The 23,731-nt window shown below is 42.5% G+C and overlaps 1 protein-coding gene and 1 non-coding gene across 9 annotated transcripts in view; one reads left to right on the top strand and one right to left on the bottom strand.

Moving 5' to 3' along the window:
• HELZ (helicase with zinc finger) overlaps nucleotides 1–17,357 on the top strand; it is a 166,330-nt gene extending 148,973 nt beyond the window's left edge. For all 8 annotated transcript variants that reach the window (XM_058702967.1, XM_058702962.1, XM_058702964.1 and 5 more), the window contains 2 exons: nucleotides 3,455–3,707; nucleotides 9,457–17,357. In XM_058702967.1, the coding sequence (XP_058558950.1) occupies nucleotides 3,455–3,707; nucleotides 9,457–9,794 (591 nt within the window). In that variant the 3' untranslated portion in view covers nucleotides 9,795–17,357. The remainder of the gene's footprint in view (nucleotides 1–3,454; nucleotides 3,708–9,456) is intronic.
• Nucleotides 7,941–8,020, bottom strand: TRNAR-UCG (transfer RNA arginine (anticodon UCG)). The gene has a single exon. It is a non-coding gene; the product is annotated as a tRNA-Arg (tRNA).
• Nucleotides 17,358–23,731: the final 6,374 nt, after the last annotated feature.

Here is a 23,731-nt window from a genome sequence, read left to right as displayed (position 1 = left end):
CACATTCCTTTCAGGACAGATCCAAAGAAGCAAATCATATTTTCATACATTACCTTCATCCATGTTGTATGAAATAGATGTACCAGTAGGCTTTTTAAAAATAATTGTAAGTTTTTGTTCTTTTTCTGACATCAAGGATCAATCATATTCATGATGTGATCTGAAATTGAATTTCATATTCCATCTGTACATTCATCTTTGTCAATAGCCGCTTAGAAACCGTTATAAATATGTTACCCAGTACTTGGTACAACTCCCGCTCTGCATGTCAACTGTGTGATTGTTTTTTGAATTTCAGTCGAAAGATACAAATGATACACATCTTTTACAAACCTTAATTGAATATTGCCTCCTTTCATATCACCCTTTCTGTTGGTTTGTGATTTTTAGTTTTCCTCATTTTATTTTAAGGTTTTTCAAGTTTATTTATTTTGAGAGAAAGAGAGCCAGCACAGTGGGGGAGGGGCAGAGAGAGAGAATCCCAAGCAGGCTTCACGCTGTCAGCGGGGAGCCCGATACGGGGTTCGAACTCAAGAACCGCAAGCTCAAGACCTGAGCTGAAATCAAGAGTCAGACGCTTAACCGACCGAGCCACCTAGGCACTCCTTGTGCTCTATGTGTCTATTCATTGTAAAAAGGTATTGTTTATACTACCAGTGCGCGTTTGTTTATTATTTAATGAAAAAAGGCTTATAAAGTTAATGCCTGAAGTTCATATGAATATCCTTAATGTTCTGTATCCCCAGGGAATTTATTATAACCTGTTCTTTCTGAGCCCATAACAGATGTTAGTTTTTTTTACTCTCATATTCACACGTAAATACTTTAGAATGTGATTTCCCACACATTGTGGCTGTGTTTACTAAACACTCAAGGCATGGTAATACAAAGAAACACTTCATTTTGATTCTAGGAGCTGATGATCTTCGTAACAAACCTTGATAAAAAAGACATACTGCACACGCTGTTGTGATCAATCATGATCAATGAATGATCAATCATTCATTGACTAGCCTTAGAGAACATAAAGCAGTTTAGAAAGGTTAGTTATTCTACTCAACATCGTAATTTAATGACCTAGACAAAGAAATTTCAAATGTGCTGATTAAACTCACAGTTGACAGGATGGCTAATATTCTAGAAAACCAGAATCAAATTCAGAATGATCATTGACACAAGTTGCATTCATTCATTCATTCATTCATTCATAAATATTTGTTTAATTTTGAGAGAGAAAGAGCACACAGGAGGAGCAGAAAGAGAGGGAGACAGAGAATCCCAGGCCGACTCCATGCTGTCAGCTGGGGCATGAGACCATGACCTAAGCCAAAGTCAAGAGTTGGACACTTAACTAAGCCACCCAGGTGCCCCTGAAAAAATTGCTTTTAAGGCAGAGCAAAATCGAAGGTGAATTTCAATATTATACTTACAGACAGAAGAACAATAAAAATATATGAAAAGAATTAACTTAGATGGATCTCTTTCCTTTCTATTCAGTAGCTAAAACTTTGGAAATGAAGAAATGACTTGGGTGCTCATTGTTTAATAGTGAGAAAATTGCTCTCCTCCCGTCCTTTCCTACCCTTCTGAATAATGGCAGCCAGTCCAGACCCCTTCCCTCCCTTGCTTTATATTCTAGTGGTTCATCTAGGAAGACTTTCTCCTCACAGCGCTTATACCCACACTTTCCTGCGTTTAACTGGCCCGACAATATCTGTTTGTGCTTATATTCCCAACAAACAAACTGCTATTACTGTGCTAATTCATCTCTTTCTCTTCTTTGTAATCTAATTTTCAGTTCCTGATTTCCAGTTATTGCTAACAGTAATGGTAAAAGAAAGATTCAGGGGCGCCTGGGTGGCTCAGTCGGTTGAGCGTCCGACTTCATTCAGCTCAGGTCAGGATCTCACGGTCTGTGAGTTTGAGCCCTGCATCGGGCTCTGTGCTGACAGCTCGGAGCCTGGAGTCTGCTTCGGATTCTGTGTCTCCCTCTCTTTCTGCCCCTCCCCTGTTCATGCTCTGTCTCTCTCTCTGTCAAAAATAAACAAACATAAAAATAATTAAAAAAAAAAAAAGATTCCTCAGAAGCATAATGATCACAAACTTAATAATAAATTATTACTATTGAGAAGGAGGGGGAGGGGGCAATAAAAAGTCCATCTCATTCTGTCATTTAAGATCTACGTGGAATCTTATCTTTATATGTTACATTAAAGCACTTGTATGACAGCAAGCCCTTCCTGTGTGCCAGGAACAGTTCTCAATACTGTACATGCTGAACTCATTTAATTCTTAACCACAATCCTGAGAGGCAGGTCCTGTGGGTAACGAAGCCATGTTTACAGACAAAGCTCCCAAGAGTTAAGGTCAATTGCCCAGGCGACGCCTTGCTGGTAAATGCAGCCTGAGGTCTAACCCAGATAGTCTGGCTCTAGGCTGAGGCTGCATACCTAAAACTGCCACTCATACAGCCTTGCCACCAGAATGGAGATTGAATATCGGTCACAGCGGTCGGAGGGCGTGGGGAACAGTCAACAGTCTTGAAATGGCTGGCAGTGGGTCTTGTTGAGAGGGTTAAAGGGATCTGGGTTGTGCGGTTCAGGGAGGAGAAAATACCAGCAGTAAGTTAATTGGGTTTCAGACCTATAAAGGATTGCTTTGAAGAAAGTAATGTTCTGTGTCCATTGAAGACTCTGTTGAAAGGACACACACGCAGTGAGCCAGATCAGGAGTACTTCACCTTGGGCTTGAGGAGTCCTGTCTTGCCATTAAGTCTGAGGAATAATAAATCGGGAGGCTGTGAAGATTTGGCACAAGAGAGAAATCTAGAATGGGTTGCCATTCAAGGTGGCCGTGGTTTAATTGACTGTGACTGTAATTTCCCCCATTTAATATTGAGCAGATACGTTTCTTCATTCTTAATCTAATGTTCCCTAAGACGGTAATAGAGTTTTAGAACTGAGGACAGGTAGTTCAGCTCCGTATTTTACAGACCAGAAATTATTATTATTTTAATTTTTTAAAATATGTATTTATTTGGGGCAGGGGAGAGGCAGAGAGACACAGAGACAGAATCGGAAGCAGGCTCCAGGCTCTGAGCTGTTAGCGCCGAGCCTGATGTGGGGCTCGAACCCACGAACCGTGAGATCATGACTCGAGCCAAAGTCAGATGCTTACCTGACTGAGTCACCCAGGTGCCACCAGAACCAGAAATTAGATGTGTGTTATCATAGGACTACCTGCTAAGGGCCCGAACTAAGTTTTAAACCCAGGTCTCCTGAACACTGTGTCCAGAGTGCAGGCTGCTTTTTAGGGCAGGGTGGTGGGGAGGGGTGATCGTCACGGAAGAGAGTACTTTGAGAACTGCTGTTTCATACAGTGGGATTGCTGTGTACTGAAGGGGGAGGCGGTGTAAGTTCCACTAATTCATGAACTCTCCGTTTTCTTTGTGTAGTATGAACCCAGAGGACCTGGTCGGCCCTTGTACCAAAGAAGAATCTCATCTAGCTCAGTCCAGCCTTGTTCTGAAGAAGTAAGCACTCCTCAAGACAGTCTTGCTCAGTATAAAGAGCTTCAGGACCATAGTAGCCAATCTTCTTTCAACTTTTCATCCCCGGAGTCCTGGGTAAACACCACCTCATCTACCCCCTATCAGAACATTCCGTGTAATGGACCCAGCAGGACAGCTCAACCCAGAGAGTTGATAGGTAAGACAGAATTGGTGCGTTGTTAAAACTGCAGTTTTTGACTACTTGGCCCCTGGATATTTATGGAGTTTTTCTTCTTCTTCCCGCGCCCCCCCCCCCCCCCCATTTATATTATTATCTTTGAATCATATTTAATGCTCAAAGTTCATAGGTGTGTCTCAGGCCATACAGTGTTGTCCATATTTATGGTCTGAAAGGGAAGTGGATCTGTCTCTGGGGAGCTCATCGAGTGGATCATTTTTACCTGTGCGCATGAATGAAAGAAGTAATGGAATTTAAAGTGCATTTCTAAATAGAATCACCTTTGCTTGGGAAAAGTTTGTTTTCTGGATTTTGTTTGTTTGCTTGTTTGCTCCCCAGGATTAGGGGCGGGAGTTGGTTGGGTCAACATCAGTTTTCAAGGATTTATTGTCAGTAAAGTCATTGACAGTTTGCTATACAATAGAGTTTGGCCACGAGAGAAACCAATAAAGTCCAGCATGTTGAGATTTAGAAATCCTGTGTTAATTCCTTATATTCTAATGAACTGAGAAATCTAAAGCTTCAAGAGGGGGAAAAAAAAAAAGGCATAGAAAGGCATTGGAATGGACAAGGCTCTTATGTTGTTGGGTAGGAAGTCTAGAGTCTTTAGCCTTGAATGCAGATAAATGCACTTTTATCCTTTCTCTGTTCCCTCTTTTTTAAAAGAGATTAAATGTACGGAAACAAATGATACTGTTTGAGTTCTCTAACCTGTAGCCTTCTCTTTGTAGGCTGTAGACATTGATCTTTGTGAATAAGCCTGTGATCTTTGTTGGGTGAATTTCTGCCCTGGTAGCCTTAATCTTTGTATTGGGATTTAATTTTGTTCATTCTTAGCATGTGAATCTCTTGTTTCTGCAACTGGCCCATTTTTGAGTATGTACCATACAACCATATTTTTAGAACAATAGACTTGGTAGGACAAAAGCATTAAAAAGATTTTGGTTTTGTTTCCTGGCAAGACACATTGTGATTTTAATTGTTAAGACATTCATTAATACCTGCCGTGTATTAATTGAGAAACATCTCATTTACAAAATCAGTAATAAGGAATTTTTTTGAAGTTTTATTTATTTATTTTGAGAGTGAAAGTGTGTACGCATGTGCACAAGTGGGGGAGAGGAGAGCCAGGGAGAGGGAGAGAGTCCCAAGTAGGCTCCATGCTGGATCCCACGAACCACAAGATCCTGACCTGAGCTAAGATGAAGTCTGAAGTTTAACTGACTGAGCCACCCAGGTGGTTGTTTTTGGTTGTTTTGTTATAACTTCGTTGTATTTATTTATTCAAAAAGTTTTTTTGAATGTTTACTTACTTTTGAGAGAGAGAGACTGACAGAGCGTGAGCAGAGGAGGGGCTGAGAGAGAGGGAGACACAGAATCGGAAGCAGGCTCCAGGCTCCGAGCTGTCAGCACAGAACCCGACGTGGGGCTCAGACCCATGAACCCTGAGATCATGACCTGAGCTGAGTCGGATGCTCAACCAACTGAGCCACCTAGGCGCCCCTATTATAACTTACTTTAAAGACAACATCCTTTCTCTCTCTCTCTCTCTCTCTCTCTCTCTCTCTCTCTCTCTCTCTCTTTCTCTTTTTTCCACCTAAATTTTAGGATAACTTTTGGCCAAAATCAATGAAAACCTGACTTGAGCTGATAAGGTAGAAAGTTCCTAAATAACTATCCAAAGTGCATGTCGTTTTATGGTATCTTTTCCACAAATATACAATTACTATTTTGTCATTACTGGTAGACAAATTGTAGTATTCTTTTGTTGAGAGTAACAGTTAAAGTATTAAAAAATGAGCTCAAGACCACAAGTCTTCTGAAGCACAACTATCAGTATTCATTTATTGATTCATTTTTAGAGGAGTGCAGCCATTGCCTGTCGTTGGCCAGAAGGGGAATAATTACCACATGGGAAATTTTTTTCTGAAGTTTGAGACTTGAGACTTCTTGAAGAAAACTGTTTATGTCATTTTGATTAGGAATTTAAAAGTGGTCATTGTGTCCGATATGGCCATATTTTCTCAATTTCCATCCCGAGAGCAAAGAACCACGTCTTTGACCTTCTTGAACGTTGGATTTCCCATTTTGTCACTGATCGCACTTCCAAGTTCTCAGTGAATGCCTGCTGACTAAGGAGATAATGAAAATAGGTCTTGTGCCCATGAGGTTGTGGGTGGTCCAGTCACACAGCTCAGCCTTTACACCTGGTGATGTCAACCGGGCCACCGGATAGGCTTCACTTCTCCCAACATACGGATGTGTCTGAGTTCTTTTCACTTATCTTGGGGACCTTACGTAGTACTCTGTCAGACATTCCCTATTAACGTACAGATGAAAATTTAAGATGAGATAGACAACATTGAATAACAACATTGCTTGTCAGATTAGTAATAGTTTTAAAGAATAGTTTCTCTTATCTGGAATATATGTGGTAAGTCATATTAATAAAAATCTTGAACTCATGGTTAAATAAGAATGTAGGCATTAAGTTAGAACTGTTTTGTATGGATTATTTAGTTGAAAATATTTAATTATCATGAAAATGAGAACATGGTTAAATAATAAATCTTAGTAAAGTAAGTAAAAATAGTAAGTTCTTGAACAATCAATAAGATGTTTATTTTATGTATTGTGTTAGACAGTACAGTCTGCTGTTATATTGAAATACTTGGTGAGGTTTTTCTTTTTTTATGTTTTAAGTTTTTATTTAAATTCTAGGTAGTTAGCATATAGTGTAATATACATTTCAGGAGTAGAATTTAATGATTCATCATGGTATGTTTGTTAAACTAGTGCTTTTAAAAGCATTTTTTTCCCCCACAAAAATCAATGACATTTAGATGGAGAAGTGGTAAATGTCCTAGAGAGATGTTAGGTAGTTTAATTGTGAAGAATTTTATGAATTTTTAAAGGTTTTTTTGTTTTGTTTTGTTTTTTTGTTGTGTTTTCAGTTTAGTTATTGATTTTGAGAGAGACAGAGACAGCACGAGCAGGGGAGGAGCAGAGAGAGAAGAGACAGAATCCCAACCAGGCTCCACATGGTTACTTTGGGGCACTTGCGTGGCTTAGTTGGTTAAGCATCTGACTCTTGATTTCAGCTCAGGTCACGATCTCACAGTTTTGTGGGTTCCAGCCCCATGTCAGTCTCTGTGCTGACAGCATGAAACCTGCTTGGGATTCTGTCTCTCCCTCTCTCTCTGTCTCTCCCCTGCTCACACATGCTTGCTTGGTCTCTCTCACTCACTCACTCTCTCTCTCTCTCTCTGAAAATAAATAAATACACATTTAAAAATAAAAAATAAAAATGAGAGGTTAAATAAGTTATGAAGTATCTTGTGTTCTATGATGTGGTTAGGAAAAAACACCAACTTAAGGCTTATCTCTGGTATAACTGACTTCTTTTCCTCTTTGGCCTTTTCTGTAACTTTCAAATTATCCTCAGTGAATGTGTATTATGATTATAATCCAGTACAATGTCAGTGAGGGAGAACAGAATTTACCGCCCCCAAACATGCTCTTTGGCATAAAGATTATTTCAGGATGATTATTTTTAAGAAACTACGGACACAGAAGCTCTGAAAACTGGGTGAAAGTTACCCTTTGGTAAGAGACATTTTACATTTACAAGGGAGGTCTCTGTTTGTAAGAATGTCTCCCTCTCTGCACCAGGAAGAGGATTGTTCTAAATTTCTAGAAACTATCAATGGAGAAAACAATTTACCCTTAAGTTAACTTAGCCTGCATAACAACCTTGTTCACTGTGCTTTTCCTGGTATCCTCACGTAACTGCCTCACACACCCAAGATCTTTTGTCTTTAGCTGGACATGTCATTTTAGTTGCTGGTTTGGGCCATTTCAGGGAGTTATTCGGTTTTCCTGGATCTCCCTCATGTATACAGAAGGTATACATGTTTATTAAACATTTGTTTGTTTTTCTCCTGTTCAGCTGTCTTACTGTAGGGACTGTCTCAGACAAGAACCTAAAAGAGTAGAGGGAAAATTATTTAAACATTTAAAGGATTGGAAAAAGCAGTGTTTGAGAGTAAGTCATGGTTTAGTGGACAATAAAATTAGGAAGAGTGGGGTCAAATTTTATTTTATTTAATGTTTATTTACTTTTTGAGAGACTGAGCACAAGCAGGGCAGGGGCAGAGAGAGAGGGAGACACAGAATCCGAAGCAGTTTCCAGGCTCTGAGCTGTCAGCACAGAGCCCGACGTGGGGCTCGAACCCACGGACCGCGAGATCCTGAGCCGAAGTCAGACGCTCAACCGACTAAGCCACCCAGGCGCCATTATTGTTTTTTTAAATTTACATCCAAGTTAGTTAATGTAAAGTGTAATAATGATTTCAGGAATAGAATTTAGTGATTCATCACTCACATATAACACCTAGTGCTCATCCCAACAAGTGTCCTCCTTAATGCCCCTTGCCCATTTGGCCCATCCCCCCACCCACAACCCCTCCAGCAACTCTCAGTTTGTTCTCTGTATTTAAGAGTCTCTTATGGTTTATCTCCCTCCCTGTTTTTATATTATTTTTGTTTCCCTTCCTTTATGTTCATCTGTTTTGTATCTTAAATCCACATATGAGTGAAGTCATATGATACTTATCTTTCTCTGACTGACTTATTTCACTTAGCGTAATATACTCCAGTTCCATCCACGTTGTTGCAGATGGCAAGATTCCATTCTTTTTGATCCCCGAGTAATACTCCATTGTAGAAATACCACATCTTCTTTATCCGTTCATCAGTCAGTGGACATTTGGGCTCTTTCCGTAATTTGGCTATTGCCGATAGGGCTGCTATAAACATTGGAGTACATGTCCCCCCTTTGAAAAAGTACTCTTGTAACCCTTGGATAAATACCTACCTAGTAGTCTTAGTTGCTGGGTCGCAGGGTAGTTCTGCTTGAGTGGGGTCAAGTTTTAAAGGATGTTAAAAATTAGATTACATATAGGAAATGTGAAGTAAAATTCATAGTTGTTTCCCCCCTACCTTACCCTGTGTTTATTTATATATTACAAGAAAAGAGAGCATTTTTAAGAAATGGAATCGAGTGTTACTATTACCTAGGTTAAAAATAAAAGGTGTTTTGACCAGGAGTCAGCATATACAGCTCCTTTTTATTTAAGAAAGAACGTGTAAGTTCCCATATTCAAAGTTGAGCAGTTAACGTAATAAATATCAAGGTGTACCATTATGAAATTAGTTTTGCGAAGCAAACCTTCAGGTTTGACCTTCCGGGTTTTTTTTTCTTTTTTTTGGTAACGTTTATTTATTTTTGAGACAGAGAGAGACAGAGCATGAACAGGGGAGGGGCAGAGAGAGAGAGAGGGAGACACAGAATCGGAAACAGGCTCCGGGCTCCGAGCCATCAGCCCAGAGCCTGATGCGGGGCTCGAACTCACGGACCGCGAGATCGTGACCTGGCTGAAGTCGGCCGCTCAACCGACCGCGCCACCCAGGCGCCCCTGACCTTTTGTTTTTATACGTTAGCTATTCCAGTTTACGTAGTCAGTTCTTTTGCAAGCATTGATGAGATTCAGAAGTTTGATTCGATGTGTTGTGACTTCAACGTTCTGTGGCAGAAGTTGACCGTCCCCAGGGCTGTACCGTCACGGAGTTCCCGGGGACGAGAGCCCGTTGTGACACGCGAGCTAACGAGATGCGGCAGCATTGCCAGGCGTGCCCTTAAAGCCGTGTCGCTCTTCTCCGCTTTTAGTTCCGCCACCCAAGACCGTCAAACCCCCTGAGGATCAGCTGAAGTCCGAGAGCCTCGAGGTGTCCAGTTCCTTCAACTATGATGTGCTGCAGCATCTCGGCCAGTTCCCCCCACTCATGCCCAGCAAGCAGATCGCGGAGTCGGCCAGCAGCAGTAGCCAGCAGAGCTCGGGGGGCAGCAAGCCCGCCATGTCCTACGCCAGCGCTTTGCGGGCCCCTCCCAAGCCCAGGCCCCAGCCCGAGCAGGCCAAGAAGAGTAGCGACCCTCTGTCTCTGTTCCAGGAACTCAGCCTGGGGAGCTCATCAGGCAGCAATGGCTTTTACTCCTATTTTAAATAATCACTTTTTTTCCCCCCTCCGGGGCGAATGTTTTGATTTCTGTTTATATCAATAGAATTAAGATAGTTGGACTTCCTCTATAGATGCACAGTTCCCTTTGTTTTAATATTAAATATGTTCTCACTTAATTGCTTTGCTGCTAGACTTGCACTAATTTTTTAAAAGTATATTCCATTATTTTGCATTTTCGACGTGTCTTTTGACAGCTTTTATGTAGAATAAAAAATATTTTTAAATTTGTGTATTGTTACATATGTTTGCATCAAGCTAGCAGCTAAGAGTTAATTGTGCAACTATAAAAAAAAAAGAAAAAAAAAACTTTGTCTAAAATGTATTTAAAAAGAAAAAAAATTGTAAGTAGCATTTACATTTATTCAATAATATTACCATATGCTGGGTTTCTGTACCAGAAATGGCCAGTTGATGTACAAATGTATGTTATTTTTGCTTAAATTCATTTAAAATTTTTTAAAATAAAGGGGCAGCATCTTCTAAATACTTTAAGTTTTATCAGTTTTTTTTTTTTTTTTTTGGTGACAAGATGCTGCATTCTAAAACTTTTATAGTTTTAGACTCTGTATGATGTGCTGTTGTAATCTCCATCCACTGTAGGATAGAGTTAAAGGCATTCTTTGCAGATGTTATCTTGTATGCCACTGTTTTTTGTAACATGAAAAAACATTGGCATAGTTAGTTATTTTTTGGACAAGCTGTACTTCAAGCTTGTTTTTAACGTTAATTTGATAGTGTGTGTGTGTGTGTGTGTGTGTTTTTTTTTTTTAAACAAATCATGAAGCTGAAAAATTTTTAGGATTGTTGGTGCTTAGTAGACTTGATAACTATTTTAAAAATGCGTGAATTTAGTAAAATCCTTTTTTTCTCACTATGCATGTGTAAATGTTTGTAATCTGGCTTTCTCCCCCCCTCCCCCCCAGTGGTATAAAGAATTGTGCCGCTTTAAGGTTTGTTGTTTTTTTTTTTCCCCCTCCAGTAAAAATTTTGGTACCTTATTTGATGTTTACATTAAAATGTGACATTATTCATGGCAATTCAAATATTTTGCAAACTGTTTTGTTTGAGGAACATCATTAAAAAGAAATCTGATATTTGTCCAACATGTATCAAAATTCATCGAAATCTGGGGCAAAAAACTACCCTTGTTTTTCATGTCTTTCGATTCTTATAATCCCACTGAACTTGTATAAAAATATAAAATTTAAATAGCCATCTTAAATATTCTACAGTCTAAAAATTGTTTTCAGTGAACTTTGGTAAAATCCAAAGCAAAACATTTACCCTCTTAAAACTTGTGGTCTTCTAACACCCTTGAAACAATGCACGTCCTTCTTGTTTTCCTGATTGGGTAGTCCTACTTTTTCTACTTCAGAGAAATCTTGAAACTACAACATAACTTTTTTGTTGTTGTTCTTTTTGTTTTGTTTTGTTTTGTTTTTGTTTTTTAAATCACGTAAGGTTCGGAAACATTGCTGATGAACCAGTGAATCCTGATGATCCATTCAAAAATAGTTTTTTTGGAGGACTACTTTTGAATAGGCCATCCTGTATTCACAGTACAATTTTTGAAATGGGGTTGAAAAGTGGTGGCAGGGTTAAAGAAAACTCCTCGCATCTCCTCCATGACTGGAGTTTTATTGCTGTTGGCCAGCTCCAACTCCCTGTAATCCTTAGACAATTTAGGAGAAGAGAACGCCTTTAGTTAAGGGTTAGTGAACCTGCAGGAAAAGGAGAACACCTGTTTTCTTCAGCTCTTTCTGCTCAGAGTGGGTGCACATCATTTGTCTGCGGCTTCCGTTTATGGGCTGTGAGTCTCCATGTGAGGCAGTGGATGGAGACCTGTGGACTGTAGACGTGTTAATGGTTAGTATAAATCACAGTTGGAAAACAGAGCCAGCAACTTACGGCACCACATTTTCTCTGTCTGATTGTCAGACCGCCACCTTTAACCGTGTCACATTTTGCTCAACGTAACTTTAGTCACAAGAAGTTTTTGTATTTCGACTCAGTGACGAAACGCAAGATAGAGCCCAAATTAAAATCAGATCTTCCTGACGGGAGGATGTCTCTGAACAATAATTTTTTTCATCCACGATTCTCCCCCACAATGCAAGTCAGATAAATGTTTCAGAGCATTTTGATAATTACGAAGACAGAACTGGCATGTCAGGGCTTTGAGTTAATCCCTTGTCATGGAGTCCTTGCCTAATTTTCTGTTTTCCATACTTGAACCTTTAAAAAATAGCAGTTTTAACTTATTTGTATTTATATTTAAAGAGGTCAGGTGCACACCCCACCACTTTATATAAATATACTGATGTTGGAAGCTTGGGATAAGGAAGCTGCTGAGTTGTCGTGACACCCCTGTTCTAAGAAGTTATTTCCAAAAAACTAAAAACAATAGCTACTTATTAGTTCCTTGCTCTGCTGTGTCCCAGTGTTCCTCCTTTCCTGATAGTTCTTAACAACCGGTCAAGTATTTGGATATTGTTTCCATCTACTGCCCTTGTAGATTCAGTTTTGAATGTGTCTTCTAACACATTTACTCTTCCTCAGTGTTACTTACTGCCATCTTTCCAGCTGAGCTTTGAATCTGTCATTTGCGCGCGTGTAACGTGTTGCAATGATCCTGATTGAGTCTTACCGGGGGAATCATTGTAAGTTTCTATGGAAACGAGGTGTGGCTCATGCTGTCTGGGTATTCCTTGGGTAGTAGTTAGCAAATGCACACAAAGCAGACTGAGAAAACAGCTTATGTGTTAGTTTCATCCTTAGTGTTCAGACGGAACTTTTTTTTTTTTTTTTTGAAGAAAACTTGATGTTAGCTCTTGGATGATACCAAGTATTACCGGCTTCCTTTTCTTCTAGTACTGATTTCTTTTAAGTGAAGTTAATTGTTCACATGCTGTCTTTCTACTTCTTTGTTCTTTGTATCACTCTGAGGTGTTTCCTTTTTCTTGCCAGAACTTTTTTTTTTTTTAATTCATCTCGCTTTTTAATTTCAGTGCTGCTTGAGATTTTCTTTTTTTCTTTTCTTTTTTTTTTTACCTTAAAGAAATTCTTTTGGCTGACAGAATTGTAGAGTGTCTGTGCTGAAGTTGTTTTTTTTTTTCCTTTCCTGATCTAACAATGATTTTATTTAAGATTTGAAAAACCTCATGATTCAGTGTAATGTGGATATTTTCTGGTGTTGCTTTTAAAAGGGGCTTTGGTTGCCATTTTGGCACATGCTTTGCCAAACTGTTATAGCAGAGCTTTGTTTCTGATTCATCAGTAGTTAATTATTGACCATTTAAACTAACATGACCTTAATGTTCCTTTCCTCAGACAGATACGCTTTCTATCCAGGTCACTTTGTATATGCGAAATAACAAACTGCTTTGTGTGGTTTTTTTCATGAGAGATCCTAGAATAAGTTCAGGTTGAGTGTAAACATCAATTGGTCTTTTCAGTTCAAAGAATTGCCGAATAAGTAAAATACACAGAATTCCCACTGAACATTCGCATTATCTAATTCAACATAGCAATCTCCAAGACCTATTTGTAAAAATAGTTTCCTTGTTTATGGAGGCATTGAAATTGCTGAGAAAGCTAACTGAATTTCCTCGCTTTGAGATAGGTAACATATAGTAGTATCCTGTTCTAGTGTAGTTACTTTACGTGTTTAGTATTTTTCATGTATATACATCTCGAGAGCAACAAAACTATAAGCATCTAAGAATGTATCTCTAGCTACTTTGGCTAGAGAGAGCCACCCATGCCTGAGATCCAGGGTGTGAACAAACAATTTCAAGATAAAAAGAAAATTAGATTTACTGAAAGAGTTCTTTAAAAAGACACCTGTTATACTTGGATAACGTTTCATATTGGAGTTGTCCTTAACAAGGTAATCCCAGAAAAAGTTTACGAATACATGATTGAAACCTTAAATATATTGATAGATACAGATTGCTGCCTTAAAGTGTTGTTTAGGCTACCATCCATTTCTTGTTTTCTTCTAGCCCCACAAAGGTAGTAATTTGTCCTTTATGGTTTACCATGATTTATAATTATTTCTTGTGAGCCATCCCCCTAACATACGAAAACCCTTAATTTCTACCACCGCCGTATGTGTCTTCCTAAATCTCAAAGTAAATGTGTTAATAGATCTGATTTTTCTCTCCCTTCTTTGCCACAGTCGTTAGAAATAATGGATAATGTTCTACGATTTCTTGTTCAAAATATCACACATAGTGATGTCGTCTTTTTATAAAGATACGGACCGCCATGAAAGAGTAAGTGACATGCTAGTCTTCAAAGTGCTCATTATATTAGGCGTCTCGAATTTCCCTTCTACTTGAACTTGGATGTTTATTTGCTGAGATTTTATTGTAAAGCTGCTAACTTCACACTTACTACTTTCATACATCTGCTTAATTAGCAATTTCAAGACCATTGTTAAAAGGAGTGAATCTTACTAACGTTTAACACTCTTCTAAGACACATTCAGAAAATGTTATTACTTTAAACTAGAATAACCAGACATTAAAAAGGAGACATTTTTAGTGTAACATTTAAAATTTTAGAAATGATGGGAAATATCTACTTTGGAATAAACTTTAAGGAAACAGTCACAGGAGTTTCTTAAATTTTTTTGAAGGGAGGTACGTGATAGAAGAATCTAGACTTAGTAATGTGAGCTGTGGTTAAATCCCAAACCCAGTTATACAGTAGTCTAAAGCTTCTAAAACTGAAGCGTGAAGAAAACCCAGAGACATTCATATACGTATAGTTTCAGTAATTAGAGTATTAGACCAGACTTTATTTGCAATTTGTTCAACAGAGAGATTTTATTTTGATACAAATATTAAGCATAAAGCATAGTAAGTTTTATATAATTCTATGAGTTCATTAAACAATATTATGGAATTTTCATTATGTTCTTGGGGTGTCTTTTTAGCTATTTCTACACCTCATATAGGAGGCCTCTTCTGTATTTTATTTTGCATACTAGCATGTGACTGCCTGCCTTAGAACTATGTCTAGGAGGGAAAATCAATATTACTTTTAAAAAAAATGGGGTTTTTGAAATGAATTTTTTCATTACTACTTTTTTTGATGTCTGAGAAGTAAAAGGGGGTAGCAAGTTACATAGTTTCAACACAGAAGTCACCCAATAGCATCTGTTTAAATATCTATCCTATTTTAAGATTTTAGAAGTTTGAGCAGGGGAGAGCAGTGATTCTCAAACTTTAGCCGGCATCAGAATTACCTGGAGGTCTTGGTGGAATCAGATCGCTGGACCCACCCCAGAGCTTCTGATCCCAGGCTGAAGCCTGATCATTTGCATTTTCAACAAATCTTCAGGTGATGCTGTTGGTCCAAGAACCACACTTTGAGAGTCGCTGGTCTAGAGAAAGCCTGAAGGTCTTTCCAACCATGCATTTCTTTCCTCGATGTAAACAACCGATCACTTGAGACATTTTAATAATTCTGATGCCGCGAGTGGAACATTCATGGAGAAAGATTTCTAAGGAGAGAGGAGAGCCTCTGGAGTGGCTGTCGCCACCTCCCCCCCCCCCCCCCCCCCCGCCTCCCCACCACTGCCGACCCCGCTAAAGGTCTGTGCATACTTGTCCACGTCAGGGTGCAGGCCCTCATTCATTTCTGGGGCGAGTTTGGTCTTGTGCACCCTGCAGCCTGGGCTTTGTTCTAGAAGCTGTGCATTTGTTTGGTGTGCTTAGACTTGTTCTTGATCGTACATGTGGAGATGAGAATTGTAAAAGGAAGCCATCAGAACGTCACAAGAGGCACCGAGTACAGGAGGCCCTGTCTTAGGATGGCAGTGACATGGAGCATGGGAAGCAATAGATAATCCCCAAATAATGTGTTCGTAGTTTTTATGGCTTTTTTGGTTGGGGGTGGGGGGATGAAGGTGAAGGGTTTGCGTTTCAAATTATGTGTTTCTCAGGTTAACAAAGTTATTTTGGATTCTCTGCCATGCCGGCAGGTGTTAGGGGAGCCTGAAGTGTTGTATATGGCAGAAAATTGATGATTGTTTCTGATTACTTTGCTACTTAAAAAAAAAAAAAATCCATATATGTTTGCAAAAACAGTCTAGGGGAATCTACCAGCTACACAGCATGAGTTATTCATAAACCATAGGTGCACATGTATGAACAAGTTATTTTTGAGAAAGAAACTGTCTATGATACAATAAATCTGACAAGTCTTTTTAAAATTCATATATTACTGTCATTGTTGTTTATGTTCCCCCTGGACTGCAGCTTGAGGGGTATCGGGCTCTGCCTCTGGTTTTTAGTTTGGCTTTGAATTAACTGAGATACTAGAAAGAGAAAAGATATTTTAAGGTAATAGATTATAGAATGGCTTAGACGTAGAAGCGCACATGATAAGCCTCCCAGAGCGCACAGCTTGGGAATTCTTCAAACACAGCACTTCCTCCTTGAAAGGCTCGATTACCTTCAGTGGGGGATTGTTTCTACGTTCAGCACAGGTCACTCTGTCCATTTCCAACTCACAGGGAGCTTCGGTTTATTTACATTTTGCTTTGCACGATGCCTTGTCTACAAAGACCTCTTTCTGTCTTTCAGTAGGTCAGAGGGCTCTTGTGTCCAGGTTGAAGTCCCAACGTGTGGGCTCCACCTGAACATGTCTCTCAGTCCCCCCCCCCCCCCCGCCCCCCCGCCACCATATGGAGGAAGGTCTTGGATTTCCATATATCCAGACCATGCCTGCTTCCTGTCAATCCATGTATATGACATTGTACTGTATTCGCTTTCTGTGCCAGTCATCTGACCTGATTCTTTGGAACCCATGAAGGTACTGGTTATATGTAGTAGTTGTATCCTAGGTAAAGATGGTGATTAAAATACCTCTCCTCTAAATTATAAAGGTAATGGGTTTTGCATTTTATTAAATGGGTCCTGTTATTAGTGACAGGTGGTTTTTTTTTTTTTTCTTTCAATGCTTCAAAAATACAGTTTTTGAAGTTCAGCTAACTTCATACAATCAGTTACTTAGCAAATTCATACCGGGTCTTAATTTGTCAGGTCTTCCAGAAGGGAGGCTGGATATGAGATGGTCTGTTTCCACCTCTTCCAAGGACCAGTTGTGCAACCGTCGAATAATCATAATTTCTGGAAAAATTATAACAATTATTTTTTTTTCTTCGCAGTTAACGATACCTCACATCTGAGAGGTTCTGATACCTAAAGAGTTTATCCTTAAAAGTAAAAATGACTTTGTACCATAAAATAACCCCAAACCCACTCTCTAGGGTCTTTACTTTCTTCTTTCTTTTTTTTTTTTCTTTTTTTTTTTTTTCCCAATCGTTTTCTTTTCTAACCAGGTTTTGGAATTACTTTAGCTACTTTGGTTCCTTAGAACAAGTTTTCCATTTGGGGGCGGGGCGGGGGGCGGGGCTACAGTTCTTACATTGTGATCATTGTCTCAGTGAAGTTCTTTTGTCTTAAAAGATTCATGGTAACAAAATGTATTTTACTGCTACAACTAAAATGTATTTATAATAAAATGCCTTTTTAATAATTTGGAGACTTGCTTATTACGTGTGAATTGCACTTCTCTGCCTCCTTTTACTTTTATGATCAAAGGTCTGACTGCAGTTAGGCGCAGCACTCTGCCTTTATCTACGATACTAATCGGTGAAACTAGCCCAGAGTAACAACTCAGTGTTAATTTGTAAAATTCAAACTAGTTTCTGGAAATTTGCAACTTCACGTAAATCTCTGAACCCCAGCAGTAGCAAAGGCCTAAAGGCTGAAGGTGTTACCTGCAAGGGATCGGCGAGAAAACGTGCCCTTCTCGAGTTGCAGGTCAACACGGACCTAAGTAATCGGGAAAAAATCACCAAAGTCACTTGTTAATGCTGGGTTTGTGCAGCCCAGAATTTATTTCGGAACTCGTAAACCTAATTTATGTCAGTACACTGTGTGGGTATAATAACACACCGCACAGTGGTGTGACAGGCATTAATTCAACCCACCCCCAACCCCAAAATGCTGGCTGTGCAGAAAATTGCCCTGAGTCAGGGTCTTAGTTTTGTTGGGGAAATAATTCTTGGCATTTGCCATGAGGTGATTTTGAGAAGCATTAGCAGGTCACAGAATGTTTTGTGTGCCCCGGCTATTTTATTTTTAACATCCTGTTAATGTGGCACCATAAATCTAACTTGAATATACTGTGCCTGAAGTTTGTAAATGTAAGTGGATAGGGCCATCATCCTTTCCTAAGGACAATGCGTAATCCTTCCTCATAGCAGCGAGTCAGTTTTTAAGCTAGGGATCGTGTTTCTTTGAGTTGGATTGATACGATACGACATACATCATCTCTGGGTTTTGGAAAGAGAAACGCTTCTTTACATATAAATCAAATGGATTGGGAGGACTCCCTGAGCTGCTGTCTGCTCTAGATGAAGTAACCCAGGCTCCATCTTCACTGGGGAAATGGAAACGACTCTCAGGTGTGAATCCCTGTGCCACATCGGTGCTCCCCAAAGCATTTTTCTGAGAATGATAGGAGTGCGAAAGTTGGTGAGAAAATGTAATTTCATCCAAACTGCAAGGTGGGGCCGTTGTGTGTGGAGTGCAGGTCAGGCACAAAGATGGAAAGTTGGCTTGGTGGAGGGAGAGCTGGAATGGGCTGGTTACACTTCAGCATCCAAATACCCCTGTGGTTGGTTTTAAGCAAAGCTGAAGGTCCCTCCTTCTGAAATGGACTCTGCCGCTTGACTTACACAGTGTTGTCCAAACAAAGCACTTCCCTGGTGGATGGAAATCCCTTTCTTCAGGTTTGAGGAACCCCATCGTTTTATTTTTTAATTTTTTTAATGTTTACTTTTGAGGGAGAGAGCGCGTGCGCCCGCGCGTGCGAGCAGGGGAGGGGCGGAGAGAGAGGGAGACACGGAATCCGAGACAGGCTCCAGGCTCTGAGCTGTCAGCAGCACAGAGCTCGACGCGGGGCTCGAACTCACAAACCGGGAGATCATGACCTGAGCCGAAGTCGGGCGCTTAACCGACTGAGCCACCCAGGCGCCCCGAGGAACCCCATCTTGATTGCATTGCCTCTCAGTCCATCCTACCAACTGCAGCCAGAGTTCCTTTTCTGAAACAGATTTAGTCATGTCATTTTTTTTTTTTTTTTCTGAGACACCCCCAGTGCTTTCCCATCACATCCTGAATTTCTTAGCTGGACTTTGGAGGCACCCCTCTTACCCCCTGCAAGTCTTATCCCCAAGTACTGCACACAGCAGACTAAATCAGGCCGCTCGCCCTTCCTTCCCTGGATGAGTCCTTGACTTTTTTGGAGTATGCCCTCAGCATAGTGTGTATTACAGGTAGGAGTTTGTGAGTTTCTGGGTGGCAGACATCATGTCCTATGACCTCTAAACCTACTGGCCCTATGCCTTTTGCATAGCAGGCCCCCGGACGCTTGCTGAACTGGCCGGTTCTCAAGCTTGGATTGAGAGAGGAACTTCAAACTTCACCTTCTCCTCCCACTGACGTCCTTTGCCAGTGCAGTGTGGCCGGACGGCAACTGGGCGGGTGTGATGGCCTTGCGTCGCAGGAGGAGCAAGTTCTGTGCGGTGCCGCCCCCACCCGCTCCACACAGCTCCCTGAGCTGTGACAGAGCATTAGCATTTACTGGTATTTTGTGTCTCGCCAGGTGTTACTGCTAGAGCCCGTAGTTTGACAGTTTCACCATGGTTATGTCAATTTTGATGGATGCTGCCTACTTCAGCACGTCCCGGTCTGTAGGCACATACCTACCACGCAGCGTTTCGGGAAAGTGATGAAATGCCCCTTTGTCTGAAGCCAGCTCTGGTTGATTGGAAATCCACAGAGGGAGGTAATTAAATTGAACAGAAGCTGTAGCCTGCAAAATCCGTGGTATTATCTCACTCCTTAGCTCATTAAAACGGGTGCTCTGCAAATTGATTGGAAGCACTGTTTCAGGAAACCGCTGCTAATCCCCCAGAAGAAAGTGGCTCTGGTGAGGTGCTCAGAGGAGCCAGCAAAGGACTCTGGAAGGTGGGTGTGGCTGGCGGGGGCAGGGTGCACGCTCCAGGCTCCCCTGCAGAGGAAACCAGTGGTGTGGTGCTGTTTGCTCACTAATTGAACAGAAACGTAATCGGAGGCGTCTGATGACCAGCCTTCTGGGTGTGAGCCGACTGCCTGGAAGTTTGGAGACCTTGCGAGGGAAGCTCGGAAATGTTCTAATTAGCGTTTAGCGTTTTGTCCTCTTGATGCACAGAAGCACAAGGGAGCCGCAAGGGAAGGGGCTGAAGTCGCCGAGTGGGTGCTTTGTCTCTGTGCCTGCTCTTCTCACCTACCCGCTAGTCAGGTCTTTCATCCGTTTGGAAGCTAGACGGGTCCGGGTTTTCACGAAGCCGAACGGCTGCTCTAGGCTGAGGCTCTTCTTCTAAGAGAAAGTTTCCAGGATGCAATCCTTTGAGCTGTGTGACCAGGCTTCAAGCTGGTTACGTAACCCCGAGACAGAACGGGGGGGGGGGGGGGGGGGATCGTTGGAAGGTGGGTAAGCAAACAGGCTAGATCTGATGGATCAACCCTCCTCAGGACGACTCCTTGGGCCTCTGAGGACCCACGTGATTCCTCCTGGGCTGGTTCCATAACAGGGGGGAAGGTAAAACTATTTGGGGGGGGGGGAACATCGTGATCTAGCACACTTGAGAGTAGTTTTGGGTCTTCCAGCAAAACACTCCTGGAAATCTGTTCTTATGGCCTGTCAGCTGGTATACTCCAGCCTCGAAAGTCACCCCATCCGGAAGACCTGCCACCACGTGCTCTGTTAGAGCGAGCCCAGCTCGCTGGGTCTCACGAATCAGGCCGAGCGCAGGGACGAGCCGCTCTGGCTGCGGACACCCAAGGCCAGGGCGCCGGCTCGCCGAGGAGCCCTTTCAAGCCCCTCTCTCGCCTCTAGAGGCCTTACTGCTCTCCCCGGTCGTTCCCCGCCCATCTCCTGCCTCCACCGCCTTCTAGCTCGTGTACCTGCTCAACGCGCCAGCGGGTCCCCAGGGCACTGTGTGCGGGCTGCTGTGCGGAGAGTTTGGAAAAAGGAGGCTGGTGTGGGGAAGGTTCTAGCTGCTGGGATAACTCTGAAGAAAATGCAGCCCTTCCCTTCCAAGAGTTTATAATCCAGCAAGGCACGAAGACATGATGAATTGCTCCCAGTGGGGTAAGTAGCGGGAACGTGAGCCCAGCGTCAAGGGCACAGGAAGGAGGGAAGCATGAATTTTGCATGAGGGGTTGGAGAACATGTCGCCTTGTGATATCTAAGCTGGGCCCCACTTATTCCACTGGGAATAAGTAGGACTTCAGCAGGTTTGGGCAAGGGGGCAGGCCACATGCCCCTCCGTGACGCCAAGATCCACCCAGACCCCACAGCACTTCAGTTTTTTGTTTTTTGTTTTTTAATCTTTATTTATTTTTGAGAGAGAGACAGAGTGCGAGCAGGAGAGGGGCAGACAGAGAGGGAGACGCAGAACCGGAAGCAGGCTCCACGTTCCGAGCTGTCTGCCCGGAGCCCGACGCGGGGCTCGAACTCACAAAAGGCGTGCGTGACCTGAGCCGAAGTCGGACAGTTAACTGACTGAGCCACCCAGGCTCCCAACACAGCACTTCAGTTGTAAATCATCCGCCATAGAACTGCAAGTCCCTGAGGGACAGGGCCTCGTTATGCCCTGGTTTAGCACAGTGTCCGGGATGCAGTGCTGATCCTCAGTGAGGCAGAAGGAATAAAGGTCCCCCAAAGGTGTCCACATTCTCAGAGCCTGTGAAATATGCCCACATCCGAATCCCCGGGACCTGATACTTTTTGTGGAAAGGGGGACTTTGCAGATGTGATTAAGTTAAGGGCCTTGAGATGAGGAGATTATCTCGGATTATCTGGATGAGCCCAATGTCATCACAAAGGTCCTAATAAGAGGCAGGCAGGAGGGTCAGAGAAATAGATGTGATGACGGAAGGAGAGGTCAGAGGACGCACGAACCGGGAAGGTAGGCGTTCTCTAGGAGCTGGGAAATTTGCATCTGGAGCCGCCGGGAGGAGCCATCTCTTCTGGTGCCTTGATCTTAGCCTTATAAGAATCATTTCAAACCTCTGACCTCCAGATCTGTAAGGGAATAAATCTGTGTTATTTTTAGCCACTAAGTCTGTGTGATTTGTTACGTCCAAAGGAAATAAATGTAATCAAAAGCACGTATCTGCTTAGGCGAAGGACACCCCTCGTGGGAAAGATGTGAACCGGCTAGTTGTGTTTGGAAAACCTTTTCTCTCGGTGGCCGGTGAGCAGGACACAAGTGGCAGAGAGGCTGGCCTCAGGCGGCGCAGGGGGCGGCAGGGGAGCAAGACAAGGGCACGGGTTTGGGAGTCATTTCAGAGGCAGAATCTGTGAGGTTGGGCTCGGTGAGCAAGCGAGGGGTCCGTCAACCAACCTACAGCAATTTACGGCTTGAGCGAATGGACAGATAAGGTGCCATCGAAAGGAGGGAACTAAAAGTGCAGAACAGGTGTGGGTAAGCAGCCAGAGTTCGGTCGGGTCTGGACTTAGGTGTCTGGGGTGCCCTGGGACACCCCGGGTGCAGGTGCCTGTGGGAACTGACACCTGCAAGGGGAGACGGGCTGGAGACACGGGCTGGAGACACGGGCTGGGATGGGAGTCACAGGGAGCCGAAGCCCTGGAAAAGAGGAACACTTCTTTTCTTCTCTCTCTCTTTTTTTTTTTAAACTATTTTTTATGTTTATTTATTTATTTATTTATTATTTGAGAAAGAGAGAGAGAAAGCGGGCAGGGGAGGTGCAGAGAGAGAGAGGGAGAGAGAGAGAGAGGGAGAGAGAGAATCCCAAGCAGGCTCCGCACGGTCAGCACAGAGCCAACGTGGGGCTGGGAACTCATGAAACGTGAGATCACGACCTGAGCCCAAACCAGGAGTCGGACGCTTAACCGCATGAGCCACCCAGGCGCCCCCGGAGTGATATGTCTTAGAAACTGTGATGTGAGACGGAGGAACCAAAGGTGGGGGAACTTGGAGACACCCAAGCTTAAGGGGCAGGTAAAAACAGGAACGTTGTAAAAAGAAAGAGAACGAAGGGAAAATATGGGGAATTTTACGAGGGAACAGAGACCCGAAGTACAAAATGCTACGGAAAGGGTCTAGAAGGATGTGGTCGGCGATGGGGAGGTCACGGGTGGCCTCCAGGATGCAAGACGGACGCCATGGCTGGAGAAGTGACGCATGAAGAATTGTTTCAGGACACGTGTGAGCTGACAGATGGAAGGTGGTGTGGAAGATTCCGGCAGGAGGGACGCTTGCTGTCCTAACGCTGTCTCTCTCCCCGCCTGCAATCCCTGCCCTTCAGACGTCTCTCCTCGGGGCCCCTAGGGGTTTGCCTTCGTTAGCCCGTCCTTCCTCAAAAACGCTCCCTGAGAGTGTCGGCACTCTCAGTTTCCTCATCTGTTAAATGGGGATAACAGTGGCTACCATGCAGGGTTGTTGTGAGCCTTAAGGGAGAAAACACACGTCAGGATAATAAATGCCCTTTGTATCACTATTTCAAGTGAATTGTTATTTTTATTTTTTATTTTTTTAATGTTTATTTATTTTGTAGAGAGAGAGACAGAGCACGAGCACGGGAGGAACAGAGAGAGAGAGGGAGACACAGAATCGGAAGCAGGCTCTGGGCTCTGAGCTGTCGGCACAGGGCCCGATGCGGGGCTCGAACTCACGAACTGCGAGATCATGACCTGAGCCGAACATGGAGGCTTAACCGACTGAGCCACCCAGGCGCCCCTACAGTGAATTTTTAAATGTGTAAGTCATGTTTCCTGAGGTGAGGGACCATATAATGTGTAGCCCCAGGGAACAGTAGAACTGGAGGGGACTC

This window comes from Neofelis nebulosa, chromosome 16, assembly GCF_028018385.1.
Source record: "Neofelis nebulosa isolate mNeoNeb1 chromosome 16, mNeoNeb1.pri, whole genome shotgun sequence".
NCBI classification, from domain to species: Eukaryota; Metazoa; Chordata; class Mammalia; order Carnivora; family Felidae; genus Neofelis; species Neofelis nebulosa.
The sequence above is the reverse complement of the archived record's forward strand: the minus strand, read 5'-3'. Positions and strand labels throughout refer to the sequence as shown.